This window comes from Sylvia atricapilla, chromosome 13, assembly GCF_009819655.1.
Source record: "Sylvia atricapilla isolate bSylAtr1 chromosome 13, bSylAtr1.pri, whole genome shotgun sequence".
Taxonomy (NCBI): Eukaryota; Metazoa; Chordata; class Aves; order Passeriformes; family Sylviidae; genus Sylvia; species Sylvia atricapilla.
This window is the reverse complement of record NC_089152.1, coordinates 2,300,598-2,321,611: the sequence shown is the minus strand read 5'-3', so window position 1 is coordinate 2,321,611 and position 21,014 is coordinate 2,300,598. Positions and strand designations below refer to the sequence as shown.

The 21,014-nt window shown below is 49.3% G+C and overlaps 1 protein-coding gene and 1 long non-coding RNA gene across 2 annotated transcripts in view; one reads left to right on the top strand and one right to left on the bottom strand.

Moving 5' to 3' along the window:
- Positions 1-2,412: 2,412 nt before the first annotated feature.
- MEGF11 (multiple EGF like domains 11) overlaps positions 2,413-21,014 on the bottom strand; it is a 196,104-nt gene continuing 177,502 nt past the window's right edge. Inside the window, exons 20-22 of the mRNA XM_066328204.1 lie at positions 9,134-9,190; positions 2,962-3,168; positions 2,413-2,742 (exon numbers count right to left, since the gene is read on the bottom strand). Of these exons, the coding sequence (XP_066184301.1) occupies positions 2,582-2,742; positions 2,962-3,168; positions 9,134-9,190 (425 nt within the window). The 3' untranslated portion in view covers positions 2,413-2,581. The remainder of the gene's footprint in view (positions 2,743-2,961; positions 3,169-9,133; positions 9,191-21,014) is intronic.
- LOC136366911 (uncharacterized) lies at positions 3,513-7,502 on the top strand. Its single transcript, XR_010744602.1, has 2 exons — positions 3,513-5,313; positions 5,510-7,502. It is a non-coding gene; the product is annotated as an uncharacterized lncRNA (long non-coding RNA).

The window sequence follows — 21,014 nt, the reverse complement described above, 5'->3', positions numbered from 1 at the left end:
GCATTGCCTGGGACTCATTAACTCTGAAGATGTTTCTGCAGTGCTGCAAATCTGTGCTCCTGTTTTATTCATTGGGCTCCCTGGGAGCTGCTGGGCTGCCTCGTGTCCTGTCCATCACTGCTGGCTGCCCCTGGGTCCTCAGGTGTCCACCCAAGGGCCTGGGGGTGTGCAGGGGCTCTTCCAGATGGGATTGTGCATTCCCAGGAGTCTCACTGAGGCCAGACTGCCGAGGAACTGGGAGAAGGGTGTGCAGAGCCACTTACCTTTGGTTTATTCCAGCTTGGAATGGCAGCAGTGGGTGTTCTGAGCCATGCTGCCAGTTCTGTCCCAGCCTGGTGCCTGGGGGTTTGACTGAGGGGAGCAGCCACATCCCCTGGAGAGCTCGGATCTGTGCAGGGCTGGAAGTTTTGCTCTGCAAATGAGAACGTTGGAGAACTACACGCTGAGAGAAATTCAATTTATTTTGTACAAGGTAGGATACCTTTGCACAGTGAACAAATATATTACAAATCTGTCTTGCCTTAAAAAAAGTATTGCCATTTTGGTGCCTGTTTCCTAAGCTAATGCTGATATACAAGAAGGTACTTTTTTTGTTGGTTTTGTTGGTTTTTTTTTTTCCTGTTAAGCTCTATGCACATCATTGCATTTGGTTTCAAAATCCTGCTTTGAAAAAAACCCAAACCAAACAACTGAGCACATCTCTGCTCTCTGGAGTGTCATTGCGAACTACAGCAACACACCAAGGTGGGCCAGGCCAGCAGCTCGGGCTGCCTGTGCTGGGTTCCAAAGAGGGTCTTAACGAGAGTATTCCTCATCCAACCGCCTTTCTCTTGATATTTTTGAGGTAAGTCTTTCCATTCATGTACGTAAAATATATTCCTACTGGGCCTACAAAATAATTGTTTCCTTACGTCTCCAATAAGGCTTTCCTGGAAAACAACACTGCTGTTGCTGATCAGCCACGGCCCCATGCACACGTGCAGCATCCAGGAAACCTCGTGGGCAGGATCCTGCTCTGGGAGCCCAGGCTGGGCAGTCCTGGCTCCAAGGGAAAGGCTCCCAGGGGCAGAATGCCCAGAGCCAGGGGCTGGGATCCCAGGTGGGAGGCTGAGCCAACCTGTGGGGACACGGCTGGGCCCCAGCACCGTGCTCCAGGGATCCAGGAGTATTCCCAGAGCTGGGATCCAGCTGCTGCCCCTGAGCTGGAGGCTCCTTTTGCCAGGCCCTGAGCCCAGCAGGTCACACCTGGGATCGTGCTGTGAGCAGACCCATGGGGCTGCTGTCGTCCTCTGCTGCTTCCATCAGACTGGCAAATGTGCAACAGAATGTTTTTTATATTTAAAAGGCAATCAACTTGCTACTTCCACGTTTGCCTAATAAAATTACATACTTAGAGTCAATACTACTTCATGCTCAAAATCTACAAGGAACTAACGGCAAGTACTCTACTTTCTAGGTCAATAGAGATTATAAATTAAAAAAAAAAAATAGCATGGTGGCTCAGTCCAAAATTTTACCATGGGTCAGACCCTTGATAATTACTTCACAAACAGCTGCTGAAAAAGAAAACCCAGTTTCAGCTCCATTTAATGACATTTCAGGTAGAATCATCAGCGGATAAAGTTGCACTACATGGTAATGCACATCAGGTCAGAGGTGTCATCAGTGGCATGCTGACAGTGAATCATGAGGAGATGGTTTGGGAAGATGGGAGAGAGAAGCCGATGTGGCTCAGCTTTGAGAAAGGAAATGAAACCAGGGCTGGTCTGTGCAAACCTGCAGTGTCCCGAGGCAGGAATTGGAGGGGCAGCAGTTTAAACTGCCTGACAGATCTGCTGGATTAACTATCAGAAGAGAAGCTGCATAAGGAAAATCAAAGCCTACCTGTGCCAATCAGCGTTAAAAGTGTGCTAAGATGGGTGTGAGACTCATTGTGGAAACTCCATTCATTAGCAAAGATCAGGGGATGTTTGTAAAGATACTAAAAACTGCACAGAAAGTGTCTGCGTTAATATTCCTCAACTCAAATTGTCTGGTACTGAATATAGAGATGACAATCTCAACGCTAATTACCAAGCATGATCTGCACAGGTTGCACATGGTGATGGCAGTAAATGAGCTTTCCAGACAGTGAAATGACAAGTTTCCCTGCTCTCGTTCAGAAAAATGTCCATTCCCATGACAAAGATGAAAATAAATTCCAGCGTATTCCTAGTCACCTTGTTCCTAACAGTAAAAGGGTTCTCGATGCAGTCGGTAGAAATGTACATCCTGAAGTCCTTAGTGTGTTTTTGTGGTTTATTTTACAGCAAAGCCAGGGTTAGAACACGCCACGGAGAGTTTTTGCCTGGAGCATGAAGACACCTTCCTGGGGTGATGTGCTCCAGTCCCACGTGGAGGAGGCTCTCGTTAGTTCCAGGTACCCATACAAAAATGTCTTTATAAATAACATCATGCAGCAGCAGTTGGCCCAAGCTGATGCCGTGTCAGGTCCTTGCCAGTCTGCAGCAAAGGGAGGAACGGCTTCTCCTGTGCTTCCTCAGTCTGTGCTGGCAGCACAGTGCCCAGTGAAGTCCATCCCTTAGGACTGCTGGTCCCAGGCAGGGCCGTGCGTGGGGCTGTGCCGGACGGGGAGCAGGTCGTAGTGAGCAGGGATGTGACTGTTCCTGGGCAGGTCGTAGGGGTTCTGAAGGTAGCTGGCACTCCGACTGCGGGCGTCCTGGACTATGCTGACAGTGGGCTCTGGGGGAGCAAAGAGAGCTGGGCTGTGCTGACCAGCAGAAGGCCCAAATCTCCTGATCCTTGTGGGGCCCTTCCAGCTCAGGACACGCCCCACTGTGGCTCAGCTCCCCAAACCAAACACTCCCCTTCCCCCTGCCAGCTCATCCCTGCGCCACGCCAAGCCCAGGATCCCCAGGACAGGGGAAAGTCACCAACCCCCCTGTGCCACCCACTGCTTACCAACTTCGTAGATGTTTTTATTGGCTGTTGATGAAGTTGGCATTTCGGAATACGGGGACTCCCTGTGACCAGGTGATTTCATTTCCACGTAGCTGCTCTCGGAGTGTTTGCAGGTTAAAATGGGGGGGTCTTTAATGGTGGCGTATGGGTTTTCACTGCTGTTCAGGGAACAAGTGCTGGAGCTGCACACAGATTCTTTCATATAATCTGCAAAACAAGAGTGGAGTGGGTGCGTTAGGGCCATTAGCTTAATTAGGTTAATTACAACTGAGCCTCTGCAGGAAGGCTGGGGGGGATAAGGGGACAGGGGATAAGGAAGATCCTTGAAGCCTCCAGCACAGACACCCGGTGCTTGTGCTCTGGGTGTTCCAGACCATTGCATCCACCACTCACTAGCAGGAAAGAAATGAAAACCTACTCAGTACTGAAGGTTTTCCTGTGAAAGGTTCTGGCTGTCGTTTAGTGCAATATTTCATTTGAGGTGGCAATCCTTCCCCTCCCTCCCCCTAACTCTTACGGAGCCGCGTTTATCCCGTGTTTATCCCGCAGGCAGGACCTGCTGCTGGCCCTGGCAGCTCAGCCACTGCAGGGAGAGTCCCGGGGCCTTGGTCACACCCAGTGCCCTGTGTCCTGTGCACATTGCCACAGGCTCAGAACTGCACCAGAGCAGCCTCTGCATGTGCAGCCCCTGCGTTTCGGGGCTACCCAGCATCCTGCAATCTGGGAATGCTTGGGTTTCCACAGAGGGGGACAAGCCTCCATCTGAGCCTCACTTTTGCTCTGCTTTTTCCCCCTCTTTGCTGTAGACATGTCCTGCTCCTCTCCCCTGGGCTGGAGAGGAGGTGACAGGGGCACTACACGGGGAGAACAAGGTTGGCATGAGAGCTGTGCCCACCAGCCTGCCCGGTCAGTGACCCTGGCTGGGATAGGCCAGCCCGCTGCAAAGTACAGTGCCAGTCTTGCTTTAAAAATAAAAAACAATAGAGAATAAATAGGTCTTAACATTGACATTCAAGAACGTGCCATTGCTGCTGTGTGCATCCTGCTGGGCAGTGCCAGTAATTTAGAATTAGAGCGATGCAATGAAAGATGAGGCATTTTCTTGTGCTGGGTTACAGTACAAAGGCAGATCCTGGTATATATGAAATACTCCCGGTGAAATAGGGGGACTTGCAAAATAGCTGCAATCCCAGCTGCCCCCGCTGTCTAGTATGGGAGACAAAAAGAGAAATTCAGGTTAAGAAATAGACAGACAACACGACATCACTTCTCCACTCCAAACCTCGGCTCTGAGCCTGCCAGCCCCATCTGCTCCCTCACGTGCCAGCTCTGCTCCTCTGGGAGTGACTGTCCCTCCTGCAGCTCTGGGGCAGTGTGTCCACCACCCCTGGCCAGGTGTCCCTGGTCCTGCTGAGCCCTGAGGGAGGTGCCAGGTCGTGCTCTGCCACCTGCAGCCAGGTGTTGCCTTTCTGGGCTCTGGTTTCAGTGGTACCCATGAGGCTGGGGAGCCCTCAGCTCCCAGGTCAGTGACAGCAGCTCGCTGGGAAGCTCCACTGCACACAAAGAGCTGGGACCATCAGGGATGGGGAGGCTGGCAGAGGCCTGGCACCATGCAATGTTTTTTTTAGTTAGGAAACTTGGAAACTCCTTGTCTGACATCAGCCTGGGTGAGATGGGCAGTGCCTTTGCTTCCAAGTGAAGCACGCCTGGTTTGGTTCATGAAGGAGCTGGGAACCAAAGCAGCAGTGACATTCCCTGGCTGCAGGGTCTGTCCCTCCAGTGCCACCAACCCCAGCCCAGTACAAGTCAGTGGAAAACTGCCCCATCCCATCCTTCTACAGAGAGATGGAGCAACCCTGTGAGACCAAAGGCTTCTGCACGTGCGTGAACTCAGTGTTGGCTTTTGCTGTGTATGTGACCTAAATCCAGGTGCCACGGTGGGATCTGTTGGTGTTAGAGGTGAGGAAACCACAGACAGCCAAACGAAAGGCTCAGCCCCAGCTGCCAGCCAGTTACAGCTCCTGGTGGCTACTGCAGGAACATAGAGGCCATTAGGAGAACCTGGGCAGCCTTTAATGAGCCAGCTCTGCATTTTGGGGTGAGGGACACAAATATTATCATAAATTTGCTTCTCCATACCAAGCAGTGCGCTGAGCAGATGCTCACAGGGTGAAAAGCAGGATTCCCTCCATGCCCCAAGAGCCCCCTGCAAAGTGTTCCCTGTCAGCTGGGAGGGAACAAATCAAACCAGAGCTGGGTGTACATTCAGGAAATGCTGATTATAAAGGACTGCTGGCTGCTACAGCAAAGAGCAGAGTGAGAATTCCTCCTCCTGCAGAGCTGCAGCTGCAGGTAAATAGCTATGTGGTTTGTTTGTGGAATTGGGAACATTGGAGCTGGCAAAGGCAAAAATCCCATCACATCAGCTGTTTTATTTCATCCAGCTCAGCTACTTTTACCTCCCTAAGCTAAAATTCACCTGCACTGCAGTTAGGGCTGACATTACCTCCCAGGCAGGTGCCCCTCAGCCTTTCCCTTCCTTTCCCAGGACCAGTTGGAAGAGACCAGTGAGTACCACTTGGGCTGCCCAGACTTGTTTGGCCTCTCCCAGGAATTGCCTTTTCCCAGGAGAGGTTGTGAAACAAGGTTCCTGAGAGCCCAGAGAGCCCATTCCTGCTGACGTACACAGAGCTCTGTGTCTGTCTGGGATCAGACCTCTGCTTTGGACACGGTATTTTTTATGGAGCACCAGTGGATGTTTGGGATTCTGGGTACACCAGGGAGTCATCAGCCCTCGAGAAACATAATGGGCAAGATCATGGAGGATTTAACTCTAAAGGCTGTAGAAGCAGCTGAGTTACTTTGGTAATTTGGGGATAATTAAGAAGCCTGACATAACTTGTCAAATGTTGTTTCTTGAGTTAATTTAAGGAGAACAAACGCATTTAGAGATTCTCAGCCCATGGTGCTGCAGGCCATGTGTGAGCCCTGGCTGTGCTGCCTCCTCATCCCTCCCTGCCACAGGGTCCAGTCTCATGGAGAAGCTCTGCCCCACAGTGCTGGGACTCACTGGAAGCACTCAATCAGCTGGACTTGCAGAGAAATATTGGGAATGTACTCTAATTTTGAAGTCCCTGCCTTCTGTGTTGCCTGGATACCAATCACCAGCCCTTTGGAGGGTTTATTTTTATTAGCAGGACTCCCACAGACTGGGCTCCTCTCTTCTGCCCTGAATTTCCCCTGGCACTGCTGGGAAGCCCTGGGTCCCTCACAGAGGTGGCCGTGCTGAGGACAGGTGCTGTGCCCTGGGAGAAGGTGCTCTCCTGCCATTCAGCCCTTGCTGTGCTGTCCCTAAGCTGGCCAGCCTTGGCTGCTGCAGGGACAGTGACACAGCGAGGGCCCATTGCTGCTTCTCAGAGGGACACAGGAGTGGGGACACATCCTGTACAACAGGATGAACCGCCCTGAGCCCAGCCTTGCATCCCTGGGATCAGTGCTTCTCTCTGCTGGGATTTTCCTGGCTCTTCTACAAAGCATGGGTGTTTTTCCTTAAAATGGTCGTGCCTGAGGTCACATCATTCCATCAGTGCAGCAGTATTAATTTAAAAAAACCCAAACTTCCAAAAGCCAAAGGACTCAGCTGAAAGGAGAAGCTCGGACTGGTGTCACTGAGCACCATGCAGAGGAAAGAAATGTCTCAGAAACCTGCTCTGAAAACCCTGGTGCCTGTTGAGCCCCTGTCCCCAGGTGCCACAGGGCGCAGGGCTGGCACTGTGACACCTGGCAATCCCAGATCTCTGTACCCGAAGCCCTGGAGCTCCAGGGCACTCCTGGTGCCAGGCTGCCCAGGGGACACCCCTGTGCTGGGCCCTGCTCTGGGCACAGCCCCCAGCCCTGGTCTGTCCAGAGAACTGGGGGTTCACCACGGCCTGGCCTCAGCCTCAAGCCCCTGTGCCCCTCCCTGCAAGGCTCTGTGTGGTCCAGGGGCTCCAGAGACCACTCCCAGCTGCAGGACAGGCTGGCCCCAGTGACACCACACTGGTGGGAAAAGACAAGGTTTGAAAGTGGATGAAAGTAGATAAAAACCAGGCACCCGCCTGCCAAGTCTTTTTGCTGAAGGAAGCCAATTGTTTGGGACTGGGAGTTTCTTCCTCACCATTTTCTGAGGAATGTGTGAGTCAGGGCCTGGCAGGGCAAGGAGAGCTCATTCTGAGCATCGGGCACATTCCCAGCTCCTCCTGGGAGGAGACTCCCGTGGGACTGGGGGAGCCCTGGGGCTGCCTGAGCCCAGGAATTGACCTTCAGAGGGGCCTTGGGAAGCTTCACTCAGCCAAGGGCAGCTGTTCCTGAGAGCCCTCAGTGGCTGCAGGTGAGCTCCCAGCCGTACCTGGGAAGGGAGGTGTGTCCCCATGTCCCTGCCCCTGCCTGTCTGAGGCAGCTGAGCAGCCACAGAGAAACCCAGCTGTGCCTTCTCAGCCCGATTTTTCAATTTGCAAAGAAATAACCATGCAAATGGTTCAGATCCTAAAAATTAAGGATAATATGTAGCAGCTGAAAATGCCTTTCACAGTTTGGTGTCACTGTGATTCTTTTTCTCTGCCCCCACTGATCTCCCTCTGTGTGACTGTGCCTATGGATGGGAGCTCCTGCTGCATGTGCTTAAGGTACTTTTAAACTTTGTAAACACAGTAATTTAGTTTAAACTAATGAAGTTAAGAGCTCCATGTAAAGACAACAACTAACTCTATTATAATAAGATTTGTCTTTTGAAAAAGGGAATAATTTAAGTGGCTGAAACCAGTGGATTGAGTATTTTGTATATCATAAATCATATATATCATATCCATAGATAATCCATTCGATATTTTTACTTTAGCTTTATCAACAAAAAGTTAGTCATGGATCCTTGGTTTCCTTTGGTGATTCTGTGTGGTAAGGTCATGCTCTAGCCAATACTGCATCCCTGTATTTTGAAAACAGCAGCTACAACGTGAATATGGATGTCTAATAGGGATGTCTAGGCCTGGCTATAAGCTCGTTAATGGTTTTATGTGGAACAGCTTTTGCTGTTCCTTGTTAGCTGGGACAAAGGAATGGCTCTGGAGCAGCTCAGCCTGGCTGGGATGGGCAGGGATGGGATGGGCAGGGATGGGATGGGATGGGCAGGGCAGGGCAGGGATGGACAGGGATGGAAAGGACAGGGCAGGGCAGGGCTGGGCAGGGAAAGGGGCAGGACAGAGCAAAGCAGGGCAGAGGCAGGGCAGGGAAGGGTGATCAGGGCAAGGTGATCAGGGCAGGGGAAGGGACAGGGATGGGCAGGGCAGGGAAGGGCAGGACAGGGATGGGATGGGCAGGGCAGGGCAGGGAAAGGGTGAGCAGGGCACCGCTGGCCCCGCGGCTCCGGCTGCAGCAGCCCCAGGGCAGGGCAGGGAGAGGCGCTGGGGGTTTCCCTCCTCGGCTCCCGGAGGGACATTCCCAGGCCGAACAGCCTTGGATTCGGGTCAAGGACCTCGGCCTGAAAGCTGCCAATTCCCCAGGAGACAGATCCCTTGCTCCATCTTCTGGAGCACAAGCTGAGTGAGCTAAAGCCCAGCCCGACCTGCCAGGAGCTGTGGGAACCTCTGTGCCGAGTGTTCCCGTGGGCCAGACGAACTGGGAGATTCTGAATGTGGAGGAAAAGTGCCATGTAAAGCCACTGGGCCCTGTGCTCAGGACTCCTCTGAGGTGCTGTTTCAGCCCTGCCCTGGGCTGGGTGCCCACAGCTGCTGGTGCCTCAGGGAGGGCTCCTCCGCAGCCCTGCTGGAAATCCCTCTCAGCAAAGGGCCAGGATCTTTCCTGGGGGTTTTCTTTAAGCTCCCCGTGGCCAGGAGCCAAGAGCAGGGGACACAGCACTGCCACCAGCAGCTCCCCCAGAGCCTTCGTGGGTGACCACTGGCTCCTACCTGAGCGTGCCCTGGGCAGCGCCACCTGCCCTGGGCTGAGCCCTCCCTTTCTCTGTGTGCAGAGCCCGCGGCCCTGGGGAGCTCTGCATCCAAAAGTGATGGCCCGGGAGTGCTGGGAGCCAGGCGGGCAGCGGCTCTGCCCCTCCCTGCCTCTGCCAGGCTCCTATCTCACCTCTTCTAGGACACCCTCCTCACACCTGGGCAGGGTTCTGCAGCTCTGGATACCATACCTTTGAAGCTTTTTTCCATTATGTATGTGTTCTGACGTCTATCCATCCCACAAGCACCTGCATAAAAATGATATATAATGGAAAACAAATAAATATTTATGTAAATTGGATTGCTTTGACTACTGAGCAGCATATATTCTTCCCTCTAAATTGTACATCAAGGCCTTCATTTAGGGAGGCTCTTAAGCACATCCTCAGCTGTAAGCACACACTCGGCTCCAGTGGGGAGTCTGTGCACGCCTGGAATTATGCATGTGCATAAGAGTTTCCCTGCAAGGGAGAGCTCTCTGCAGCAGGGTTCCCAAGAGCTGCCATCCATCAGGAGATCAGGATAAAAACCATCTGCTGAGACATTCATTACTGGAATGGTGTGAAAGAAGCTTGAGACACGCCCTTTCAAATCGGAGTCTGCAGGTTGCGTTGCAGCGCTCTGTGACTAATTTTAGGCTTTGTTTTGTTTGTGGAGAGTGTGTTATTTAACTCACAGCCTTCGACTCTAAGGTGCGTACAACTTTCTTAAATTACCTACTATCACTTCGCTCGTGAATTTGCCCAGTTCAGTGACTGATGTGACAACAGTCCCTAAGTGACCACTGTGCTCTGAGTGCAGCACCAGGAGCAGAGCTGACAGCAGACGATTCTGCCCTGTGCAGCTCCAGAGGAACTTGCTGTTCCTCACAGAAGCTGAGACAGAAAGGGATGGGGACCTTTTCCATTTTCACTCCTGCAAATTACCCTAGATATCAATCAAAAGGAAAATCTAATGTAAGCCTTTAAATCTTTTTAGCTATAGAGTCTGGTATTTCCTATTGACTGGGACAATCAATACAGATTTGGTTACTGAGATATGTCCTTGTGGCTTATGGGATTCCCAGTCAAGTAACTCAGTTACCCTGGAAAAAGAGCCCCACAAACAGCATGTCCCAGAGGTCTCCCAGCAACTTGTCCTTGTGTGTCCTCTGGTCTCTGCAGAAAAGTTGTCATGGCCATGGGCAATGCTGTACCAGCCCTTTTTAATGACACCGTTTTTTTTTTGGTTTTTTTTTTTTTTTTTTTTTTTTTTTTTTTTTTTTTTTTGTTGTTGTTTTTTTTTTTTTTTTCTTTTTTCTAAATAAGGGAAATGGCTAAATGAGACAATAAATGTGTCATTGGCACATCAAAGACAAACCAACCTTTTGCTCTGGTTCTCAGTGCCCATCCCTGAGCACAGGAAAGGGGCTGGTAGCACCCGACTGGATCTCTGTGATGGGGCTCTTCTGGCCACCAGTGACCCACCCAGAAAACTCGAGCACCTTCTGCTTTGTTTTGCACAAGGAGCCAATTCCCAGACCCATCCTGCTGCGGACAGCGAGGCAGACTGGGAGGTTTGGGCAGCTCTGTCCCAGAGCAGGATGAGCTCTGTGCTGTGTCCTACAGCAGGATGAGCTCTGTGCCCTGTCCCAGAGCAGGATGAGCTCTGTGCTGTCCCAGGATGAGCTCTGTGCTGTCCCAGAGCAGGATGAGCTCTGTGCTGTCCCAGAGCAGGATGAGCTCTGTGCCCTGTCCCAGAGCAGGATGAGCTCTGTGCCCTGTCCCAGAGCAGGATGAGCTCTGTGCCCTGTCCTAGAGCAGGATGAGCTCTGTGCTGTGTCCCAGAGCAGGATGAGCTCTGTGCCCTGTCCTAGAGCAGGATGAGCTCTGTGCTGTGTCCCAGAGCAGGATGAGCTCTGTGCTGTCCCACAGCAGGATGAGCTCTGTGCCCTGTCCCAGAGCAGGATGAGCTCTGTGCCCTGTCCCAGAGCAGGATGAGCTCTGTGCTGTCCCAGGATGAGCTCTGTGCCCTGTCCCAGAGCAGGATGAGCTCTGTGCTGTGTCCCAGAGCAGGATGAGCTCTGTGCTGTCCCAGGATGAGCTCTGTGCTGTGTCCCAGAGCAGGATGAGCTCTGTGCTGTGCCCCACAGCAGGATGAGCTCTGTGCTGTGCCCCACAGCAGGATGAGCTCTGTGCTGTGTCCTACAGCAGGATGAGCTCTGTGCTGTCCCAGAGCAGGATGAGCTCTGTGCTGTCCCAGGATGAGCTCTGTGCTGTGTCCTACAGCAGGATGAGCTCTGTGCTGTCCCAGAGCAGGATGAGCTCTGTGCTGTCCCACAGCAGGATGAGCTCTGTGCTGTCCCAGGATGAGCTCTGTGCTGTCCCACAGCAGGATGAACCAGTTCATCCCCTGTTCCACACCCACAGGGCTGGGGCTCCCCAAGGCCATCCCTGGGGTGACACATCCTCCTCCTGCCAGGGCTGAGCAAATCTCCAAGGGCAGCAGTGTCCAAGCAGCATTTGGGGCTGTACCCATGGAGAGGCAGTGGCAGGGGACAAAGGGGACCCAGGCTGAGCCATGGGGAGCTGCACTGCCCTTGGGAGGGCTGCACCACCCCACAAAGCCCTTCCCAACCCAAGATTCCCTGTAATTCTGCCTTTAGTTTTCTTTTATCCGTTATAAAACTGTGGGTTTATGGCCCGTTTTTTTCCCCTTATTCACCGAGTTCCTCGGGAGGTGAGATGAATAATAGATACATTATTTTTTAAACTGCAGAAGTAGTTAATGTGGAAAAGTCCTAAACAGGCCAGGGATGTGGCACTTTACTGAAGTCCACGTTTAAGTTTGAAGCTAAATTATCTCTTGGGGTGAAATCAGAGTCTCTGCTGGAAATAGTTTTCCACACCTTTTGGCTTTGAGAAAAAAGTGAAGTCAGCAGTGAATCAGACTTATAGCCTTTGGTCCTCTGGAACAAACACAGCTTTGAGTCACTCACGATGTGCTGCAAATCCCACTGTAGTGTCTGCACCCAGGACTGCTGTTAGAAAAGCATCACAGGCAAACCCAGCCCTGCCTGCAGCTGCTGTGGCCAGTGCTCCAGTTACTGAGACAAGAGGAGCTCGGGTCAGTGCTTTGGGAGTTTTGAGCTGTTTGGGGTGAGAGCTGGAAGCTCTGCCACTGCTCAGGGCAGGAGGGATCACACACGGGGCAAACCGTTCCAGTTCTGCAACATGAGAGAGAGAAAATGCCAGCACAAGCCATTCCCTGAGACAAGGAGCAGGCAGTGACACACAGGAGGGTGACAAAGCCACCTCTTCTTGGCACCACAGAGTCCCCAAACTCTGATGTCTCAGAGTCCATGGGAATTCCTTGTGCTTCTCCCCAGACTCCACTGAACATAATCAGCTCTCTGAAAATCTGGAATTTGAAGCTCACAAACAAGTGTGCAGCAGTAAAAGTGCAGGCTTTGTCCTTGCATTTCCCACTTGGAAAGAACATGAACCTGGCAAACAGAGTCCTGCAAAACAGGTAAAACCCCTGCAGTCTGGTGAGGTCCAGGGCAATTAAGAAAATCCTTATCATTGCAGCTTTTGGGAGTGTTCAAGTTAATTTTGGTGTGGATATTCTTACAATTTCCTTTCTCCAGCTATAATTGTTGGTTAGGACACCTGCAGTTTCTGACAGGTCTGGGAGCCTGGTGCTCCCCATCTGCTGGGTCCCATCCTTTGGGATCACTGCCTGAGGAACCAGTGGAGAGTTTCCATCCATCCCAAATTCCTCTTCCATTCCTCTTCCATTTCCCTCTCTCTTCCTGGCTCACTCCCACATTGCTCTGTGACAGTTCATGGGGTCACAGCAGAGGAGTTGGGCAGTTGTTCACTGCTATTTTTAACTTTTTAACTGAATCCAGCCCTGCCCAAGTCTTGGCTGCTCTTCCAACACATGAGTTGGAGCATTCGTGTTATGAAACGAAGGCTGATCACGGGATCAGAAGGTGGAACACGTTTTTAACTGTGGTGCTTCTGTGCTTGATGAAGTTTGAAAGTCAAGATTCCCCGTGTGACCTTATTAGATTTTTATTTTATGTTTATAATTCGAAGTTAAAGATTTTAACTCTCTTCTGAAATTTTCATGAGAGGAACCTGCAGCTTTTATTGCACAGCAGTAATACCAAGAAATGAAAACTTTTTGTTTTCATGTAAAAATGGCCTTGATCTGAGCAAGGATTCAACATTATGAAAGTTAGCCTGAGCAGGCATTAATTCTGGCACTGAAAAAAAGGAAAAAGAATCTAATTTTCATCAATTAGTTTGAAAGAAGAAAGAAAAAGTTATCTTGGATGCAAAATACTATGGGAAAAAAGCTGAGAGTTTTGCTGGAGAGCCCTTAGCTAAAGTATTTATCACTTCTAGATCCTTCTTGCTGCAGAGGCATTTAGCATCATTTCTGCTGGTAGAATAAAATACATGAAGGCAGAGCAGAGGTGGCACATGTGGAGCTCAGCACAAGTTTAACACAAAGAAAGCAGATAATGTAAAAAAAAAAAAAAAAAAAAAAAAAAAAAAAGCAGCAAAATGGCCAAAAGGAGAATGAAGGTGGTTTGAGAAGCATTTGGAAAGCCTCACACACAGCTCCCCCCATGTCACATACAGATAAGAACTACAGTGGTTCTGCAGCTTATTACACAGAAAACATGGATGGCGTCAAGGATGAGAAGGTTTTGCACTGGAGCTTGACAGGTTTGTGATTTTCCTGATGCAGGGAGGAGTCTTTGGAGCGAGGGGCAGTGGCAGGATGTGCTGCCCTAAGTTCATGCCTTTGCCATGTGAGCTGGGACACAGCTGACCTTAAAAATCCCATAATGTCGCTTAATGCTGCACTTTCCCTCCTCCTGCGTATTTTCAGTGAGATGTTACTAATCCCAGCAAAGGAAAGGACAAATGCTTTCGGCCACTGATGAGCCAAACCCTGAGTGCTCAAATAGCATCCAAAGCACTAAATCTGGGCAGGATTTGTGCTAAGAGCTGCTAAAAACCCTGTGAAAACTCATGCCAGGAAGCCAGGGAGAATAAACTCAGGCAATTAAACTTCACTCTTGGCTTGGTTGCACTGGCTGGTGGTTCAGAATTGCCACGGAATGATTTACTGGGAGATAATGGAGCATTGCACACCCCAGCTCCCACAGAGGCTCCACACCTTCATCAAGATGCCAGTATTTAGTACTAAGCTTTATTAAGCATGAAAGAGGGAAAAGAAAAAAAAAAAAGCCAAATTTCAATTTTTAATGTCCTGAGTTAGTCCTTAAAAAAACATTTATAGAGTAGATGATAGTGATTCAACAGAGCAACCTTGGAAGGGAGACTAAAATGAATATTGACTTTGCTTTCCCACTCTGTGGTTTGTGGTAAAGGAAACAATTTTTAATTCTTCATCTTTCACTACTGGCAATTCTGATCGTGAGATAAAGACACCACCAATATTCCTCATTATTGTTAATGCCTTTATGAAAGGCTGATTTGGATTTGGAATTGCTCTAAAGTCTACTAAAGTGATGAAAGTGTTTAAAAATTACTGACCTAGTTCATTCAGATAGCTGTAGGGTCTCCAGTCTGCAGTTTCTCTGTCAAGGATTTTGTTACTGAGCTGTTCAAAAAGTATGATAATGGGTTAATGGTGGAAGAGACAGACGGTTCCCACCCCAGACTACAGCCCAAGGACTCAGGAACAAAAATGGGAGGTGACTCCTGCCTTGGCCTCACCACCTCAGCCCTTTATCTGTGTGAGCTGGACAGCTGCTCACTAGCATTAGGGAAAATCACAAAGGAAAGTCACTTCACCAAGCCATGAGCACAAACATGCTGGAAAACACGGGATTTCCTTGGGAAGCACGACTGGGATGGCTGTGGGACTCCCAAAGAACCCGTGGGGAAGGATGGATGGAACAAACCCCTGGAGCAGCATGCACAGAGGGGCTGCCTGTGGCTGTGGGGGCACTGACAGGAGGGGCAGGGGACACGAGTTCTCTCAGTTCAAGGAAAGTCACTTTGGCAATGATGGAGCACAAGGGCCCCTGTGGATCTGCCAGCAAAGAGGGGAGTGCAGGGCTGCCCTGCTGGGACAGCACCTCCCAGAGCCTGCGGGGAGAGGAGGGGGCCTCACTGGGCTGGGACAGAGCAGAGGGGCTCCTCAGGTGAGTGGTCACCAGCTGAGCCCTGAACAGGGGGCTGGGACTTGCTGTAGGTGCTCAAAGTGCTGAATTTTCCTCCTCACATTATTCCCCTGAAAGCCACGCCTGCTGGTGCTGAGGAAGTGTCAATTCAAGAGCAAATCCCAACCTTGTTCCTGAAAAGTCATGAAGCCATCACTGCCCTCCTGTGTTTGATCCAGACTGGGAAGCCTCCTGCTGTGTTTGGAAGCATTCAGCTCTGCTGTTTTACTGTATTTACAAGAAAATGCTTAACAAAAAGGAGGTTAAAATTGAAAGAGACTATTCAAAATTACCACAACATTTCATTTTCCCTGCTCTGTCATTCCTTTTTGCTTAGCTGTCTCAATATGGTTTTTAGACCTGGAACAAAGCCCCTCACTGATGCATTGAAGCCTATTGGGAAATTAAATCCCAGCTGGGGCCCAGCACCTACAGCCACATTCCAAAGGCATTTTCACTCCTGCACAGCCCATTCCAGGAGCCCTCAGTGCTATGCCACCCCACCTCGGGGTGCAGCATCCCTGTCTTGTCCCTGGGCTCCTGCTGTCTGAGAAAGTTCTGCAGCAAGCCTGGAGAGCCCAGGAGTCATTTCTGGATCATCCAGCAGCTCCCTGGGCTTCCCCAAACCGGGAATGGAAACAGAGACAGCAGAGACAGGGATGGAGGGATGATGAATTAATGGATCCATGGATGGATGGAGGGATCCATGGAGGGATGGATGGAGGGATCCATGGAGGGATGGATGGGGCAGTTGGACAGTCCAGCAGGGACAGGGGGATGAAGAGCAGATCCATTTGGAATGTGGTCACCGGGAGGAATTTGACCCTTGGCACCATCAGTGCTCCTCAGCAGAGCCCATGGCTTTGTTCTTCCCTTCAAAGCTTGCAGCCAGAACAGAAATGCTGATTTTTCAACCCAGCTGCACCACTCAGAGCACATTTATTAAAGTCTTGGGGTTTCTATTAAAAGCTGTGAGTTTGCAGGATTTATAAATCAGCTCACAAACCTAAAATTTGGCATGAAGAGCCATGCGCTAGAATTGATTTTTTTTAATGAAATGATTTGGGGACATTTCTAAGTTTTTCTGAATGCAGTTTTTCTAAATGTGATTATAGCTGTCTCTTTGTGCTACTATCATTCCTTAACACGCTATAATTTGTTAACTTTTTTTTTTTTTTTTAAGATAGAAAATATTTCAGTTTTTACTGTGAAGCAAAATTGCTTTTCTGGAGGAAGAAATCCTTCATAGTAAATTCATCCATTAAAATTCCAGGCTGGTAACTTTAGCAATTTGGTTAAAACTACCTCATATCTGGCAACTTTTCCTTTAAGATCAACGAGACAGCTTGAGGAAAGCAGAGTCATTATCTGTCTATCTGAAATAGCTGGATAGATGACAGTAGCCACCTGATCACCACCAGCCATTTGTCAATGCCCAGGTTTTTAAGTCTCTGGTGATTAGGCAAAGAAGTTCTGGCAGCAATTCCATCATACCTTTATCTTTCAGGAGAGCAATCAATAATTTGACATTTATTTCCCTAACTACTGGCTTCAGATCTCCCTGGTCCAAGCTTGTGCTGCTCAGTTTCAGATGCTCATCCCGAACATTTTGCAGCCATTCTGTATTTGCTCCTTTTTCTTGGGCAAGTTTTAGTCAAAGGCACTTCAGTGCTGCCTTCTGTACTGAATTCCTTTTTATTAGCTGGGTGACATCCAGTCAGACCATTTCCAGTGACCTCTGTTTTGCAGTTTCTAATTTTATGTGAAGTCTTTGGTAGAATTTAGAACTTCCTTTAATAGATGTGAAACTGCTGGCTTTAAAAATTCAGCACATCTAATAGCAATTGATTTTTATGATGTCTGTAGAAACCAACACCTGGACTTTTGCTGCGGTGCTGGAAGGGAATGAGGGTGGAATTATGAGCTTTGCAAAAGCTCAAGGTGAGAATCCTCCATTTGCTTGTGAGGAGCCTCATCCTTTACACAGAGGATTCTTCACAAACTTCACTTGGTAACAGTGAGGTTTGTTTTTATGTCATGCACGATTCAAAAATTCAGACACAAAGTTGGCATTGAAGCCCATAGAGGTGTTCTGTGAGTGGTCCTGCCAAACACCCTCTGAACAAAACATCTTCAGCACCTGAAATCCGGTCTGTGGCTCAGCAATGAGATGTCTGACGTGAAGACACGGGGATGGAGGTAGGTAATCTCTATTTATGTGCTTTGGAAATTTTTGGTGCAGTAATTCTGTGGCAGAAGTTCACCTGAGTTCGTGTCTGATTCTCCTCGGTAACTTGCAGTGTCATTACCAACTGGTGCTGCCACATGTCATGAGAAAAAATGGCCAAACCTACTTGCAGGAGCTCATAAGCAAAGGTCAAGGTTTGCCTTCACTTAGGCTCCCAGCAAAATCCCTCTTGACTCCAATGGTCCCAGCCTTTTCCTGAGCTCACCTGCCACACTCTGCCCCTGGGATGGGCAGTCACTTGTGGCAAAGTGCTGGGAGTTCAAAGCCTGCCCTGAGATGCTGGAGCCTCCTCCTGAAGCTCAGAGCTGCAGATCCATTCTCAGGGACCTTGCACAGAGATGAAACTCAGCCCTACAAGCTCCTGCTGGCACCTGGGACAGGCTCGGGGACAGGACTGGATGGGCTTGGATCCCCCATCCCTGTGTCCAGCTGCCTTTTACTGCAAACACTTGGGCACAGAATCCCTCGGAGAGAGCTGATCAAGCTCCATTTTAACAGTAATCAGATTTCTTTGTCCCATTAGTCTTCCTGGGAAGCTATTCCAAAATCTCACTGATCTGATGGTAGAAATCTAATTTCCAGCTTCAATGCATTCATGGCCAGTTCATCCTCATTTGTTCTCGAGCCAGCTCTGTCATCTCACTTAAACAGCTCTCCTCCCTCCTCGTGTTTACCTTGCTGTATTTAGAGATGGCAATCATGCTCCCCCTCAGCATTCATTTTGCCAGATAAAAGCAGCCAAGCCTTTTCTCAGTCTCTTCTCAAAGGCTCCCCCTTCTCCTCCCACTTGTTTTCCTCCTGCCCGTGTTCCAGGCTGTGCTCCGCTGGCACAAACACGTGGGGAGGGTTTAATTTCTCCACTGGTGCTCGTCTCTCAGCAGCTTCAGTGGTTCACCTTCAGGAGCTGAGCAGTGGCCAAATGTCTGCCTGGCAGAGGGGGATGAGGAGATGAGATCCTGGCCCTGCTCCCATCCTGGGCAGACAGACCCATGTCACCAACTGTCCCCAGTGCAGCTAAAGCCTCACCCACCTCTTCCCTGCAGAGGTGCCACCCTGGGAGCTGCAGCAGGGTCAGCACACAGCGCTGGGGGCCCCCAGCCACGGATCCTGGAGATGGGAGAGGAGAGCAGGAAGGAAACAGGAATTAGAGGGTAGAGTTGGGGGAGAAAAGAGACTAGGGAAAGGGACAGGAGAAATAAAAAAGGTAATAGAGTGGAGAGCTCACCAAGAAAAGAGGGGAGAAAAGGCAAAAGACACAGAAAGAAAGGAGAGAAGGGCGGGGAAGCACAGGAGAGAAGACTCTCCTCAAAGTGGAGCAGGGCTCCCAGATGTCCTGCCTTGGTGCCTTGCCCAGGCTGAGAGAGGGATGGCTCCAGGCCTGATCTCCTCGGAGCAGAGGGAGGGTAACACATCCCTGCCTCTGCCTCAGCACTTCAGACATTCCTCTGCCTTTTTTTATTTTTTTTTCCATTTTGCATCTGTGCCGGTTCCTTTGTGACCCCAGCTGGCACTAGAAAGAAATGAATCCTCCAAGTACAACTTGTGCACATTTCTCTGCAGAAAGTGAGAATGGCACCAGGCAAACTGATTGGGAAATGAACTCGTTAAGGCAGCTATTAAGGCTTTATTTGCTCCTTTGTCTTACTTGGCTGCAGAGCTGCAGACAGACAAAGTGTATTTTTGGCCATCCCCAGCTATTCAGCACTGCAAAGCATTCTCATTAATAAGTGAGATGCTGGGAGATCTAAAGGAAATATCAGGCCATATATTTTGATAAATACCCTGAAAATACCAGTTCTATTCCAGGTCTTTCAGTGATTATCAGGACAGCCTGACTGACTACAATGGCCAGAGCAGCTTCCAGGCCAGTCCCAAAGCACCACTTGGGGATTAAACCTTTCCAGCAGCTTCATCTTTGAAATAGTTCTGTGAGAAGATGGCACTGCAGGCTGGGAATCCAGGATAGGTGCTGGCTTTGACCTTTTCTGAATTCATTTAAATTTCTGCAAAAGGATTAGTGGTCCAGATGGACACTCATCCTAAATTCGACATTATGAGCGTTTGCACTTTCAATTTGGGGAGCAAAAATTCATGATGCGAGGGGAACCATCTGCATCAAAAAACATATTTACACATCTGTCTAAACATTTCTCTGAGAAATCTCTGGAGCCAGCCCTTTTTATTACATTTTAATGAGATTTTCTTTTAACAACCAAGAAATTACTTACAGGAGCACATGCAGAGATATTTTTGCCTGTCCTGTACAATACTGTCTTTTTTTTTGCATTAATCTTGTTTGTATGGCATTCTAGTGAATAGTTACCTTTGGATTAAGGTGACACAGCCTGAAACACCATCATTTTTAAAGCTGACAACCTTGATGAAATCAATTGCATTTCCTTTTTCCCCTGCTCCCTCTGCTTTGCCCCATCTGGGCTTATTTAATGCTCCAAAGGAAGAGCTGTTTTACCATTTGCCATATCTAAATTTACTCCTAAAGTGCTGAATTTACTGCTAAAGTGTTGCTCATGAAAGGTCTGAGGGAATCAATTGCAACAAATGACAAGGAAAGTGCTCCTGGATATTCCAGCGACAGGGTTGGAGCAGCTCTGCTGGAGAGCCAGGAGTGACAGCAGAGCTCCCAGAATGTCCCTGGATGGGTCAGGACAGTCCTCAAAAGCACCTCAGGTACCTCCTTGCATCTTTCTGCTTGTCTGTGTCAGCAGGGAATTTGTGTCTGATGTGGGAAACAACCGAGCAGCAAAGTGAGATCACTGATTAATGCTCCATTGATTTCCTGGTGTTGTGTTAATGGATAATTGTATTTATTGAGTTATTTATCTCTTCTGAGAAGCAAACATACCTCGGAGTTGCTAAGACACCAAGGCTTGCTGACCCAGACAGGCATGAGACTCCAGTTCCCATTCCCAGAGATTGGGAAGATAGCAGGAGGGGAAAATCCAACCTTTCAGTGCCTGGGAAGTCAGGAATGCTCCCCTGGAGTTAGAAACAGTGCTGGCAGACGACAGGGCCCCAGAGACATTGCTCTGGCTGATTTCCTTGAACTGATGAGAAGGTTGCTGCAGTGGGGTGGGGTAATATCTACCTTACAGGAGCTGTCTCCATCCAGATTACTGGGGAAGAAGCGTGAAGTCACCCCACACGAGAGAGTGTGGTAGCTTGGGTTGGAAAAACAATGAACACTGCTGCTACCTTGGGATATATCTGGGAAGAAAACAAGTCATCAAAAAATACTTTGGAAGCCACAACAGTTCTTAAGAAACTGAAAACAAGGTAGAGACAATGTAGTTTAGGAATCTTTGTTGGAGTACTGGGTGTTCTCAAACATTTGCAGATGCAATCTTATCCTGCATTATGGTGTGAAGCTCTTCACTATTAGCATTGAATATGAGAGGAAAAAAAGGCAAAATACTTAAATAATACAGTGTTATCTCCTTGAAGATGTTAATGGAGTCATCCCTGACAGTCCAGCTGCTTTGCAGGTGAGGGAAAGGAAGCAAAACTCGGGAAATGCAACACAGCTGCCTGCTTAGTTTAACATATGGAAGAGCCCCTGAGCAGTCTTGCAGTTGACACAAATGAAACCTCTTTGTCACAGAACCTGGAGTAATGT